The 15,021-nt window shown below is 39.2% G+C and overlaps 1 protein-coding gene across 4 annotated transcripts in view; it reads right to left on the reverse strand.

The window, feature by feature from the left end:
* Positions 1-15,021, reverse strand: part of BCL11B (BAF chromatin remodeling complex subunit BCL11B) — a 96,900-nt gene that overhangs the window by 37,381 nt on the left and 44,498 nt on the right. For 2 of the 4 annotated variants that reach the window (XM_024202579.2, XM_024202580.2), the window contains exon 3: positions 14,012-14,227. The exons of the other annotated variants lie outside the window; for them this stretch is intronic. In XM_024202579.2, the coding sequence (XP_024058347.1) occupies positions 14,012-14,227 (216 nt within the window). The remainder of the gene's footprint in view (positions 1-14,011; positions 14,228-15,021) is intronic. 4 annotated transcript variants of the gene reach the window in all.

Here is a 15,021-nt window from a genome sequence, read left to right on the forward strand (position 1 = left end):
TCTTGTTCATTTTTTGCAACTTTTATGCTGCTGCAGCAGCACAGAAGCTGGTAGAGGATGAGCTTTGAAGAGGCTAATACCCACACTGTCCTTAAGGCTCTCTCTCTGCCCGTCTCTTTTTCTCCCTCATGCACACATGTGAACCCCCCCACCCCCACACACACAGACAATAGCCTGCCATGCATTTAACTTTTTATTTTTGGCGATTTGTAATATAGCTTTTCAACTAAATGCATTATATAAATGATGATTTAATCTAAAATATAAATGTAAAGCCCATTTCAAGAATAAATTCCAAATTGCTAATTATCTATTAAATTAGACTTTTTTTCAGTCACCCTCTAGAACAGTTTAACAGCACATCACATATCCTTTTACTGTGACTTTAAAAAACAAATCCTGTCTGCTCTTTGTGAACACTGGTGACCCTACCAGTTTTCAAAAGCCTCTGCCCTTTTGTTCTTGGCCAAAATTTCTCCTCCCTCACCCTGAGATATACATGGCTGATACCTCAGAGAAGAGAATCTGCCGTGTATATAATTTATAAAGCTGAGATACTCTTGAAGTGAAAAGTATTACAGAATAGGTACTGTCTGTAGTTATTGCTATATAAAATCTGTCTCTTTCTGCACGTGTTGTGTGTGTGTGCGCACGCGCAAGTCAAAGCTGGTTGGATACTATAAAAAATTGTCCTGGAATCTGCCTCTTTTCACAAATTTGCATGCAATCAAGTTTTACTAGCAAATTGCAAAATCACAGGCACATTCATTTGTAGAAACCAACTTTGAGATGTGCATGACTTCCTGTGCGAAAAGTGCTTGTGCACTTGTCCAACCCACCAGTAAAATCCCAACAACATGAGCCCAATTTCCCGTGAGTTCTCACGGCTTGCATTGACTTAAACCTGAGGACTGAGCACCTCTGAAAATCAGGCTCTGTGTGACTCATCTGACTTTTGACAACTAACCAGCCCAGCTCAACTGATGAATACTGAAGATCAAATCCTCACACAGAACTATTTGCAATCAATCCAGGGAGGTTTTTTTTAAAATGACAAAGTCTGTCAAGTACTTCTGAATGACAATCTGAGGATATTCGTTTACAGCTCGCGCTAAAGTCCCTCGATAAACTGTTTGTTGTTATCTGGTCGCTCAGCTTTTAATGTGTATGTGTTTGTGACTATGAACTGTATTTGGCATCTAACATCTATCTATTGATAGATAGCTATATCTCAGCAGCCTGCTCTGTGAGCCTCTGCAGACAAGGAATGGGGAGCACACTTTCATCAAACTAGCATCTGTTTTCAATTCTCATTTATGGATGTGGAATCCTTTCAACTGGACATTAATCATTCTCAACAGCAGCAATTAGATACTTGAGACACATCAGAACAAATTAAATTAGCCCTATTTATTAAAAAAAAAAATCCTAAGAAAGTGAATAAAAAAGGCAATAGACCATCCTGTGTGTAGCAACACAAAAAGAAAATTAAGACATTGAATCTCAGGAGTCTGAAAATTTTCAGGTGCTATTTTCAAAGCCTGAACTGTAATCAAATAGCAGAGGGGTTCTATTGCAGAATGCCTGGTGGATTATTTTAGCAATAAGGTATAATTGAAAGGATTAACTTGAATGTAATGTTTCCCTTCCAAAAATTCCAGGAATGCTGAAATGACTCTCATCTGCACTGGTATGACTCATGTTCTTAATACTGGAACTTAATTTTTACTTCTGAGGAATTCAGGTTTAGGGAAACATTGCCTCAGAAATACTCGTTCAATTGACAAAGGAACATCTCTCTTTTAGTGTGGTTAAACCCTAGGAGTCACATCTTTGGAGAATCTGGCTTGGCTTAGATTCAGGTAATGGACACCAACAAGAGAGGATCTGCTTTTATTAGAATGGAAAAATCAAGCAGGATAGATCACAGTAATGAATTCAAACTTCTTCAAGCAGGCCAGACAATATGACTTCCTACTGCTGTGTTTGTCTTGTCTGATATAGCAGGCTACTGTCAGCAGGTAACATGGGAGACCCCACCCTGCTCCCTTGGAAATAAACATCTAAACTTTCACGATTTCAACAGGAACAGGATGGTGCCCAATTCAATCCAGTGTCAGGCATGACGTTGCTTGCCAGTCACGATGAGCTAATAAAAAACTCATAAATGAAATCTGCTGATTTTTTAACCAGGAAAAACACAATCGATATATTTTTAAGGAAAAGTTACAGAAAGAGGGACATTTCTGGGCTAAGATAAGCTACGATTATGAGCTCCTATTACCTGTACTAATATGTACCTCAACAACTCTTAGTTGCCTTTACATTGGAGGCCAAATCTTATGCACCCAAGCCATTCCACTATAGACAGTGGGAATGCTTATGAGTTCTGCATCATTTGGTCCTCTATGGGCAAAACTACCCTCACAGATCCACCCAGTGGATCATGATTCTGACCTCCTGTTCCCATTTGGAAAGTGCACGTATCTGGAAAGTTTTACCCAGCGGAGCACAATATTGGAGGAAAACCCATGTGCTATGCGAGTCTGGAAATGGAATTTTGCCCTCTCCTATAAAGAAATTTGCTGACGCTGAAGTCTTCTTTCTTATGAGTGCCCACATAGAGCTGGGCTTGCGCAGGGAGGGGAGAATATACCCTTTTGAATTAAGCAGTCCATCCTCTCCTCTTCCTTAAGTATCTACCAGTCCAGTCACCTCCCATAACAATTCTTTCCTCCTGCTTTCCCAGCTCGGCGTACACCTGTCTGTAATAACAACTGGAATAAGATTTGGGGTTAGCCCATCTAATATTTATTGCTCCCTTGTTTATTTCTTCATAAATAAAAATCATTGGTATCTGCACACAAGTCCAGCACTGTCTCTGGTAATTCTTAAAAGCCCCAAATTGAAAATAGCCTCAAGTTATGAAGAATTAAAGCAATACTATCCAAAAGGCCAGCATGTGAGCAGACGTATCTAGGGATTGCCACTGCAACATACAGAATTCACGTATGGTTTTATGTTTAAAATTCCCTGTATTGGAGAAACTGTATCAGCTAGTTAGATGTAGCTATAAATAGAATTGCCTACTGACATTAATCACAATAATTTGGCAACATGACTACCAGGGAAATTATGAAAGGGACAGGTAACTTGCAAAGCAGAGCCCAAATCCATTCCAACCATTCATCAGCAGGGGGAAAATGTTTTCCCCATATACTGCAACCTCATGAGAGTATGTGGTACTGGAGTCCGTATTTTTTTTCTTTTGGTTAAATGTGACTTTAAAAAATATTAATCTGTTTCTTCGTTTAATTTCATCTGTACCATCGGCCAAGAGAAATACACTAATTTATAAGTTGAAGTGAGCCTTGAGATAATGTCACCCACCATTCATCCAAATTTGTCACTAGCATCCCATTAAAGCTGTAATTATTTTTTAATTAAAACTAAGGAAACTGGCATGCGTGTGCCTACTTTATACATCTGTTATGGGTTAAAATAGCTTTTAAAAAATGTTTTTTTAGACCGCAGTCTTTTGTGGCCATGGCCTATGCCAAAGAAAACGCAAGCTTGCTTATTTTCTCCATGGGGCGCAACAGCGCCTGTGTGTGCCTGAACAGATTCGACTGGCCGTGAAAAGAATTCTAAATAAAACACAAACATGGAATTTGGCAACGCCACAGAAGCAAGCTTAAGACTAATTCCAGCATGCGGACGGCTCTCACACAGCAAGTCTGGCTCCACTATAAATGAAACCAGGCTCTGTAAAATATCCAGTAAAGTTTGAGTTCAGATTTAAAGGGACAGTGCTCTTATTCCAGTTTAAAAAAAAATCTTATTAAAGAAGCTCATGCTGGCTCAATAAATCTGCATGTTGTGAGCTGTGTTTTCTTTCAGCTGATACTTCCATTTAAAAAAAATTAAAATAATTTCACTTTGGGATTGACTTTTGTAGAGGAGGTTCTGAAAAATATGTTTAAAAATAATGCGGGGAGGGTAAATAAAGAGAAATTTTCCTAAGGTGAAAGAAATCAAAGAAAGTGAAGGGAATAATTATTTTTAAAAATATTAAAATAGGTCCCCAAAATAGGAAATTCCAGAATAAAAATTAGGTGTGGATTAAGTGTGTGGGTCATTCACCACAAGTCAAGCAGGCCACTGACAGAAGAGCTTGTTCTAATTACATATCAAAGCAACCAAAATATTGACTCATGATGAGCTGTTGGGGAGGAGGGGTGTCTGTCTGTCTGTCTGTGCGCAAAATGTTCCAGCATTCCCAAGAGAACTACAGAGGAGCAGGGTGTGTGGTGCTATCCCCAGGGGAATACAATTACATGGGCAACCTTCCTCTAACAATCTCAGTAGACCAAACTGTTTAACCAGAGATAACAGGAATCTCTGAAGAAAAGGGGGGGCTGGAGAAAAAGAGCTACCAACAATATAAACAAGACAAAAGATGTATTTGGTTTTGCCAATTCTGGTGTAATAAAAAAAAAAATCATTGATTATCATCTTAGAGGGATGTGCAATGGTCCTGGCAAACTTACTGGGAAAGGACAGAGAAAATTATACAAGGCAGCCTTCAACCCGACATTAAAAGGCAATGGCTTTTTTCCCAGTACATCTTCATTTTCCCTCAAAGGTTTGGATGACGCTATGTTGTACCATTCTATAATCACAAAAAAACTACCCTCCACTGCCCATTCCCAACCCGGATCATCTGCCTGCTCCTTGAAAAGCAGACTTGCTGGCCAGTGGCCACTGAATGTTTCAAGAGATTGTGCTTTTAAGAATGTATTGACTTTATCCTAATGATCTTTGACAATGATGGTGAAGAGGCGGAATAAGAGAGCTCTATTGCCTCTCATTTCAATAGCATCTTTTACCCTACCTGTTATGGCAAAGCCCTGCAGAATGTATAAGGATGAAGCCAGTAAGTTTCTACAGAAATTTAATAGGGTTCTATCAAAATTATTCTACAAACCTACTGAATGTAATAGAAAATTATATCCATGCTATAGGGCTTTTATAACCATACTACAGAATTTTATAACAGGGATATTATTTTAATTAAATGAAAAGGTTTAAAAAATTTATAGAATGGGTTTATTTTCTATTAAATTCTATAGGACTTCTGCATAAGGGTAAAGTTACTTATTTTAATGTTGTTCTCACTATAGGCAAAACCACAAATATCCTGTTCCCAGTTCAATCAACGGTACACATATTTTAATAAGGGATTTGGATTAATTAATCTGTAAACACTCAGACCTAATTTTTAGACACCCTTTAAATGTTAAACAGTGCTAGGTCATAATACGTGCATTTATTCGCTCCCTGTTCTACTGGAGGGAGGAAAAAAAACAGAAAGACCTTTTAGAAGATGTGAACTAAAATAACAGTAGTTCTTTTAAAGATGGATTATATGTAAGCAGGTTTACTGCTATTTTAAGATCCTATTCAGTTCTGTTAATTTTTATTTCTTACATAACTTATTGTTAATATTTTTTAAATGACAGATCCTTCCTAACCATATACTGGTTCTCATTTAAAGCTATATACTTTCCTGGGCTGCACAGGCGAAATTCACAGCTCGCATAAACGGGTGTAACACCACTGAAGTTGATGGAAGTGAAAAGCACCTCTCAGGAAGACACACTCACAGGACTAAGTACCACATGTGCTCCCCCTGTTGTCAACAAGAATTCCACACACAGACTGATGGCACTGTATGATCATTGTTCTGCCTGGCTCATGGAAGCTACTGCATGGCTCAGTGTTAGTGCATGAAAGTGGGTACTCAAAAATTACCCAAAATCCTCCTGAAGCTGAATGACATAGAGGCTTACTGAAACCCAGGAAATAAACAAAAGCCACGGGTATGCTTTTGTGAGCACTGAATCATCTTTGGAGTGTTTTATAAAAATAGGTTAAAGGAACAGCTCTATGCTAAAATGGACCATTGTGTTCTGAAAGAATTATAACCGCTCAAAGCAAGCAATTCAAGACACAAAGAAAACAAAATAATCTGTCAATATTATGAAAATTAAAGAGTCAACCACCCATACAGAAGGAGTAGGATTGAAGGACAAAAAGACAAAGGGCCCAATGCCGCTCCCCTTACACTCCACCAGGATCGTTTATGTGAGTAATCAAGTAGGATATGGCCCAAAATAAGGAAGTGGTGTTCAAACAAACCTAAAAGATGCAGGTGTGTTGTATACATTGAGTTCTCTCTATCCATGGATTCCTTAGGTTCTTATTAGCAAAGAATAATTTTAAAAGTACAATTTTATGTAAAGATTCCAAATACCCGTGTCTCGTCAGATACTCACTCAGCGCCTGCATTAACCTCATTCCAAAAGTCCCAGGACCTCTGACTGTTACAGCTGAATTCATAAAAAATGTAAGCCTTCTCTATGTGGGATTTTTGCCTGTTTCTTTCCAAGTACACATTTTACTGATTCATTAGACCTTCCTTCCCCAATCCTTGCTATGGTGAATGGCCTTGTCTTTAGTACCAAGGACACTGGTTAAAAAAACCAAAACAAAACAAGAACAACAACAACATCCACAGGGCAGAAAGAAGAGGATTACATAAGGGACATGCCACACTCCAGTGCACTAGATACACTTATATGTTACAAAAATGTATGGAAACGACAGAGCAAATAAAGAAGAAAACGAAAATGTATGCTCCAAATATGTAAGCAGTCATTTACCTATCAAAAGAAGTGCCATGGGTACCTCAGTAAGTTCCTTTGACTTCAATGGAGTTATGCTGTGGTACTGCAGTGGGGAATCTGGCACAGTTCCTCTAAAAAACTAAAAGGTTCACAAAGAAATGTACACTTACCAATGCTTTTCACACTGCCAAACGCGCAGGCTTGATAACATCTAAATGATATTTCATAGATTAGACTACTTGCCCTTGATTGTGAGAGATATGTCTACATGCAGGACACTAATCCTCCTCACTGAGTCTGAAAAGCCTAGTTAGCACATTTCCTCACACACACACATCAAATCGAAAGTGCCAAGAAAAGCAATGACAGAAACCATTTCTGAAGGGACAGAATAACTCAGTGCTACACATGCCAGGTGAAGCAATGCAAGCAAACGGTTTGGCATATGCTACATACAAATGAATGGGATTTTACTGAGGGAAATAAAGAATAATTGCAAACATCTACGTATTGTGTGTCTGTGTGTCTAAAAATCTCAGTGCTAAAAAAAACACCAAAAAAACCAAACCCTGTGCACTGCACAGCCAAAAGGCAAGCCCAGTGATTGCAGAGAGGCAGTGCGAATCCTAATTTGGTCCTTCATTTCCGAACAGATTATTGTTTCACACAAGCCTTCCCCTCTTCATGTTTTTAATATTTTTTATGAAGTGTTTACGAAGAGACTGGCTGCATTTAGGGAAAGAGTGGAGAGGCAGGTAGAAGGTAGTGCGATCAAACGGTTGATCTTACAGCACAAATTATCCGCGGTAGTTACCCTGTTGCTCCTGCTGCAAAATAAAGTGGATCCCTTCTTCTTTGTTGAGTAAGAAAGTGCACAATATTTCAACTAGGAAAATGTGTCTGCTCTTGCTACTGGCAGTGGAGGTGTTTCCTGATATGATTTCTGTGTGCAGCTATGTATTCATCTAAGCTCCACCTACATTCCTATTAGCGGGGGCGTCCTCTTTTTATTTTGGGTCTCCTGAAAAGTATGGCATGAGCCCCAATTTGCAGAGAAAAAAAGCAAAAGTGTAAATGGGTTTGTTTGTGAGTGGGTCCTTTGTCAGAGCAGCAGCAACTCCCCCATGAACGGTGCTGCTTCCTAATCCTTCTACTTACTCTCATTCAAACTGACGTTGCTTCCAAATATGAAAGGATTCAAGAGAAGAAATTTGGGGTTTATTTTTATTGTGACCAATGAAATGCCACAAGAAAGCACTCTTTTAAAAAAAAGGGGGTCTGAAGGAACTCAAATGCGTCTCCTTTAGTTTCTTTTAACCTCACATCCCACTTTGCCTTTTTCAATAGGCTTCTCACTTGATACTGACAAGCTGTGGTCAGGATTTAACAAAGACCGGTCACTAAAAAATACAAATCCACCAAATTTACTGCTTACCCTAATGGTGTTTACCTGCTCTGAAAACATTTTTTCCTAAACAAGCCATCGTTTACCATACACTGAGCCCCTCAGTAATGGGAAATTCATCCATTCCCATAAATAAATTAAAAAACACCTCCATCTATCTTGTTCCAATATTTTTAAATTTAATCATGGCTGGTTAATAATTAGCCCTTCCCCACTCACTCACACACACACACATACATACACACACCCTTTAAAAATGCAAAAATCTAGCCCTCTATTTTAATATTTCTGATGTCGGTGACCGGTGTCAGCTCTCCCCATACAGTAACTGCTTTAAAGCGCTGCATATAGCACTGCATTAAAAATTAATTACACATGCTATTTTATTGATAGTGCATAATGTAATGAGCACCAGCTGTGCTAAACATCCAAACTCCTTTTTAAGACAGCTATAAAAAAAGAAAGAAACTGCACTTCCAAATGCTTCTCCTGTCAGAGGAGAAAAACAGCAACATCTTGTATGGATTTGAAACAGAATTCTTTGATTTAGCTCTACATTTGGAACGTTTGAAGAATTCAGACTCTCGGGCTTGGCGTAGTGGTATGCAATCCAGTTAACTCTCTAAATGTTGGAGTCATTGTCTCTACTGTAGGCAATGTTTCCTTGAACCCCTTTGTCTTGAGACTACTGGATCCAGTTCCACCCGTTAATATTGCAATTAAGCACCTTTCTTTTTCCTTGGATGTCTCAAAATTGCAGGCATCTAGTTTTAAGCAAACTTTAAATACCCCTTTTGCCCTGCTGGTTCTTAACTTTACATAATTAGGACTTACTAAGTTATACTGATAGGATGTCTTTCTAGAACAAAGCCTAAGCCTCACTTATATTGCCAGCACTGCTGCCCTGTGAAGCGCCCTAATTTTAGCTGCCTCTGTGCTGCCTTATAGTCTCCTGTTCGTCTCTTGATAAACATACCATGTATTAAAAATGATGAGGTCTAGTTTGTGGCTGGATATGAGATAGATGGATAGATAGATCATACTTTAAACACTGTGCATGAAGTAAATTCTTCAAAATGCATTACATATTTCATTAAAATAAGTAAATAAATATAAGTAATCAGTGACTAATAGAGACGTCTCTTCTGAGCACAAATTTTAGTCAATTCTACTCTAGCGTGAATCATTTTTTTTCACAGTATAATGAGAAGAAACATTTGCAAATGATTTTAATGTAGCTGTAGCTCTTTGTCTGCATTCTCACACACACACACACACACACACACACACACACACACTGCCCAACTCCTCTTTCTCCTCTCCAAAAAAAGGGAGGGAAGTGGATCTGAAATCTAATTTGGATGGATTTTTTTTTTCAGATTCCACTGAGTAAGAGGGGGAGGAGTAACATATCAGCCATCGTCCTGGGACTTGATGAGTGAGGAGGCTTTTGCAGGATGAGTTTGCATTCTCCATTCTGATTATTGTTTTGTTTTCCATTGATCTTCCAGTGTTAATAAAACCCAGTCTGATATGAAACAAAAGCTTGCTTCTTGTTCTAGTATGAAATGTGCAGAACACATACCATATCATTAACATAAAAGTTTTTGAAATAATATTGCTTTCTAGACAGACTGTATTAATTGCATCAAGCTTTTTACAGCAGGGTGGTCTTTTCTAGCGTTCCTCATTGGCTGACTCATGTTATAAACCAACACAAAATGAATAGTGTGATATAACTAAAGGAGGAAAAATATTCTACTGTTAAAACCTATTATTTACTTACAGGTATTTCTTTTAACTTTATTGTCACTTTAACCCGTGCCAAGAAAACACCAGACTAGTTAAATAATACAGTAAGCAAAATTTTAGTAGCAAAATAAATTGATGTTAACTTTACAAGATTATTGGGTAATTATTAGACTGTCTTAATAACTAATATGGCCAATTCCTTGAATTAAAGGAAAATTGTTCTTACCATGTGATCTAGGGCCCCATGGCTCCTCTGTGTTAGATCTTGAACCTCACAGTCCTGCCCATTAATCACTGCTGTCAATGCCCACTTGCTGTTTTTAAATATGCAACTGAAGTATTACAATAGCTTTCTGCCTCCTTATAGATATGTCTGTGTGGGAAGGAAGCTGTTTCACTGATTGATTAGATATATGTATGTTAGATAGATTTAATTATTTTTATATATGTATATAAAACCCATGCTCACAGGGCCAGTGCCAATGGATTTAGATCAAGCCCATATGAATACAAGTATAATGGGTAAATTAAAGACGAATGTTGTTTCAATGTACATTGCAATGTACCAACTGCAATTCCATTTATTGCGCCTTTGGATTGTACCATCTTCAGGGCAGAGACTTTTTATGTTTGTACAGTATGTCATAAAATGCCATGTACTCTTGGGCTGAGATTTTCATAGCCCATTTCTCTTTTATTTTAATGGGAATTGAGCATCCAGGTTTCGTAGGCCGCTTTGAAAATCTCAGCCTCAATGTACAATATTAATAAATCAGATCTTGAAAAAGCAGCCTGTATTTATAGTGAAGATGTATTGTGAAAAATGGCTTCAGTGAAAGTTTTCCAGTGTGTCTGTATACACAAACATACATATAATTTTACATATAATTATGTCACTCAATAATCGTTTGCTTGTCTTTGTTATGTATTTTACAGTTAAGCTAAGCTGTCAGAATTAATTTAAACAAAATAAAAAGAAGATTTAAAAAAGCACTCTGATCTGGCAAGACACAAAGCAAAGTGAATTTTGTGCCCATTTATATTTTAGATCCAAGCTATACAACCCCGTGAATTTCATGACTCTGTTCCAACTTCTAATTAAATAGGCACTAAAAACGTTTAAAACAAGAGAGCCCAATTCAACAGACAGAAGCTTCTGAGGGACAAAAGACACTGAAACAGTGATATGTGTAGATATTAAAATAATAATATTTTAATATGTAGGCTCTAACTTGCTAATTCTACATCCTGTGTTTACTTATACACAAAGAAATTAACAAAAGCATAACAGAATATGCAAAAAGCAACCAAAAAGTGGCCTAGCACACACCACAGCAGAACTTCCATGGCATCCATTTGTTGTGGTTATTATTGACTACACTGAATATTATCAGCATCAAAATTTCTAAAGAGCACAAACAGCCCAAGATGATGCAGGATGAATTCCCATTTGCACAACTTAACAGTGTGTTGTATACAAGACAAATCATATCCAGGACCAAATTTTCAACAGCAGCTTTGACATGTGGGCGCCCATATGCAGGTTGTTGCCGCCACAAATTGCACAGACTCCTAAGGACCTGATTTGTGAGTGACAATCAGAGATACTAGGTGCCCACAGATGCACCTGCAATTGCTTGCCCTCAGATTTAGAGAGGTTGAGGCTACACTGAAAAATGTGAGGTCCTTACTAAGCATTTAAGCAAGAGCTGAAAAATAAAAAAGGGAAGAAATGGAGGGGGGAGGAGAGAGGAGGGTAATGTTAATGGCTTTTGTTCAAAGAATGAAACAATTCCTCAGAAACAGGAACAAGCCTGACAGAATAAAGAGCTAATCGAGTCAGGGACACAAGCAGATCCCTAAAGCTGGAGTAAGTGACTCTCCAGTGTAAATGATTATATGAAGAGGAAAGAAAACAACATTGAGATCATCACTGGTATTATTATACAGCCAACACAAAGAGGTTCTTTTTGTTTCATTTCCACAAAACATTTTGGGTGTAAAAAAGACCTTGTTCTATGTTCTCAACGTTATACGTGGAAGACAATAAAGGGTTAAGTAGATATGAGTCTCCTTTCCAAGGGGAGAAAATGTTTCTTTCAAGCAGAACTTGACCAACTACTGTCATAAACACTTAGCATGTGCTTTGATATAACCTATTCTCTAAGTGCCATAGACTGTAGCAGTAATTATAGGAAGCCATGATAACAGGTCTATCTCCCCACAAAGCTGGCATCACTCTTTTAGCAAATAGATCATTCCAAACACTAGCAGCGCTCAACTATAAAATGAAAGTACGTAAAATAGAAAAGCCTTGTGTTCCAACGTGCTGTAATGAGTTAGTCCTTCCTTCCTTTTCTATTTTTAGTTTTACTTTCTTCTCTCGCCATTAACTGTCTATGTTTGTTTTAGAAGCAATAGGGAATAAGAGTATCAGTTCATTGTTACAACTACCTACATATCAAAGACACCCGGGTCTATTCTATATCAAAAAAAAAGAGAGGGGAACAGAAAATATGAGCTTGCCTCCAGTATGTTTTACTGGTTACGGGGGGAAAACTGCCTACCTTCACACACTGTGTTAGTGGTTTATAAGGGCTTGATTATATTAGTTTTATGGCAATGTCAATCCACTGAAGCCAATGAAGTGAAGCCAGATTAACAGAGTGGAGAATCAACCCCATTGAGAAAGCAACCTGCTTATAGGGAACTTGGATATAGTGCAACTTCACGTATCGCTGGCAGACATTATTTGAATTCTTTGCATTGTGCAACGTCATGCTGGATATAAAGAGTTTGTGCTTAGAGAAAAGTTGGTGTATGAAAACTGACTGCACTGTGGGCCCAATCCAGCACCCACTGAAGTCAACTTGAGTCTTTCTGTGGACTTCAAGCTTTGGATCAGGTTCTAGGAGGTTCTGTTGTGTATTTTTAAACCTCCTCTTGAGAATTCTTCATCCTTCAAGACTCAAGGTTTAAAATACTGTACTTGCAAAACTTTCGATCTCTGTTCATCACATTAAATCTGAAGTTCCTAATTTTCTCCCTCAGCCCCCGTATCCCCCAGTGAAAGACCGCAGACATTTAAGGAAATACAATCAGGTATTTTCCAAAGAAACTGAATCATAGGGACCCTGTCTTGATATATAGTCACTGTTATACTGTGGTAGGGTTCTATCTGCACATGCTACAATGAAAAACTGTATGCGAACAAGCTTATGCTGGCCCTCCCAAGAGGTCATCAGGGCCAACTCTTTAAGGCTTTACTCACTTCTCACTCTGCTAAGTCCTTCCTGACTGTCCAAATTCTGCAGTCCATATGCAGTATTTACTCAGCATTATTCTGTGAAACTCCGACTAAGTTTGCCCAAATAGGGACTGCAGAATTTGGCACACATGGGAGTTTTGCTTGTGTAAGCACTTTAGGATTTTGCCTTAGCTGAATTTTCTTTTAGGCCCTTCCCATTTTCACCTCTAACCCCTTAAATTCACTACAGGCCTGATCCCTCAACTAAGCTGCACTCAGAACACCCATTGATTTCAAAGAGATCCCTGTGTCTGAAATGGCAGGGTCAAGCATCAACTCTTTAGTCAGTCACATGTCAGGGACCTCCCTGGCTACCTGGGTTTCACTAATCCACATCGCCTTTCCTTCATGGCAGTGACAAGAGTCAGGGTTTAAAAAATGAAGACAAAAAAAAAGTTAATGAGGAACATTTTCTCAAAAGCCGTGGAGAAAAGTGCATGGAGCACATACATCCTGCATGCACATGGACTTTGAGGAAAGCCCTTAATACAAATGATTAGGAAAAAAAGACCTCAGATGTTAAATGTTATCCAATTAAGCTTAAAATAAACAGCCCAGAGAGATGAAATCTTGATACCAGGGTATCACATTATGTGAGGATTCTCAGACATTTGCTCACAATGTGGCATAAACAGACCAGCAGTGGCTGGCGGTGACATCTGAAAGTGGGTAGATGGGGGGGGGAAGGAATGGACTCACACCCCTTTTCCCACTCCCCGTCCTCAGTGATGAAGGAATGTTTACGTTTTCACTGCCTCCCCCACACAACCCAGCGAAGACCACTCTCCCACAGTAACGATGACATCACTTGGCAGCACTACTGACCTTCAGATAGCAAAAAAAAAAAGTTTCTATTACCTGACAACTGACAATGACATCCAAATGTGCCTGAAGTCTCAGTCTGAGTCTCAGTCTGAGTCCCGCCAACTGAGACTGCACGGGCACCACAGCAGGGCAGGCTAAGGCAGGGCGGGAGAGAGGCCAGTGCGCGGAGAGGTGACGTGATCACTGATGTGTGAGGGTGGGAGGAGGCAGCTATGGGAGCCCCCAGCAGCTTTGCAGGCCTGGACGGCCCTGGAGAAAAAACAATAGAAAAAACTGTCAGTCGGATCTAAGTTTGAAGGGACAGAGGAGGCATCATCAGGGAAAACAGGAGGGGTGGAGGGCAACTAGGCCTAACTCGCTACATATTTTTATTTAACTAATTTATATGTCAGGCTGAGACTGGTGTGGCTCGTTGGAAAGCCAGGGAGGAGAAGACAGGCCGGGGGGATGGGCAGGCAAGAGACCTGAAGAACTACAAAACCACAGATTGCTACAGGCAATTTTCTGGAAGCAAACTCAGACTGGAGGGGCCCAAGGGAGGGGGACATGGAAAGGGGATGAGGTGGCCGGTGAGGGAAGCTAGAGAAGGTCAAAGATGGTGTAGATGAGAACTGGAGGCAGTTACCAGACCCACCAGCACGTGCTTAGGGACTGAATCAAAAGGGGGATTCTTGTTTTATGGCGTGTTAATGCATTTAACTGACACAAAACTGGGTAGGCTTTCTGCCGAGCTGCTGCTGAAACAGGATCAACCCACCAGCGCAGACAAAGTGCAGCGACTTACAGATCAAATGGCTTCACATAGGTGCCAGAAATCAAGCTCCCAGAATAAAGCATTCATGGGCCACTGTGCTTCCTTCCCATTTGAGCTGCAGCCAGTTACGCATTTTGCATGCCCCATTTGTGTATTCTGTTTCCCTATCAAGCCTATAAAGAATGCAACAACCTTTTTCCTAATAGCTGAAAAATAATATTGTAGCCTCAAACTGTGTTATTTATTTTTAACGCAGCTAGAAATCTTCTGCTATTTAAGCTGTGTTTAG

This window comes from Terrapene carolina, unplaced genomic scaffold, assembly GCF_002925995.2.
Source record: "Terrapene carolina triunguis isolate 2854851 unplaced genomic scaffold, T_m_triunguis-2.0 Scaffold96, whole genome shotgun sequence".
NCBI classification, from domain to species: Eukaryota; Metazoa; Chordata; order Testudines; family Emydidae; genus Terrapene; species Terrapene triunguis.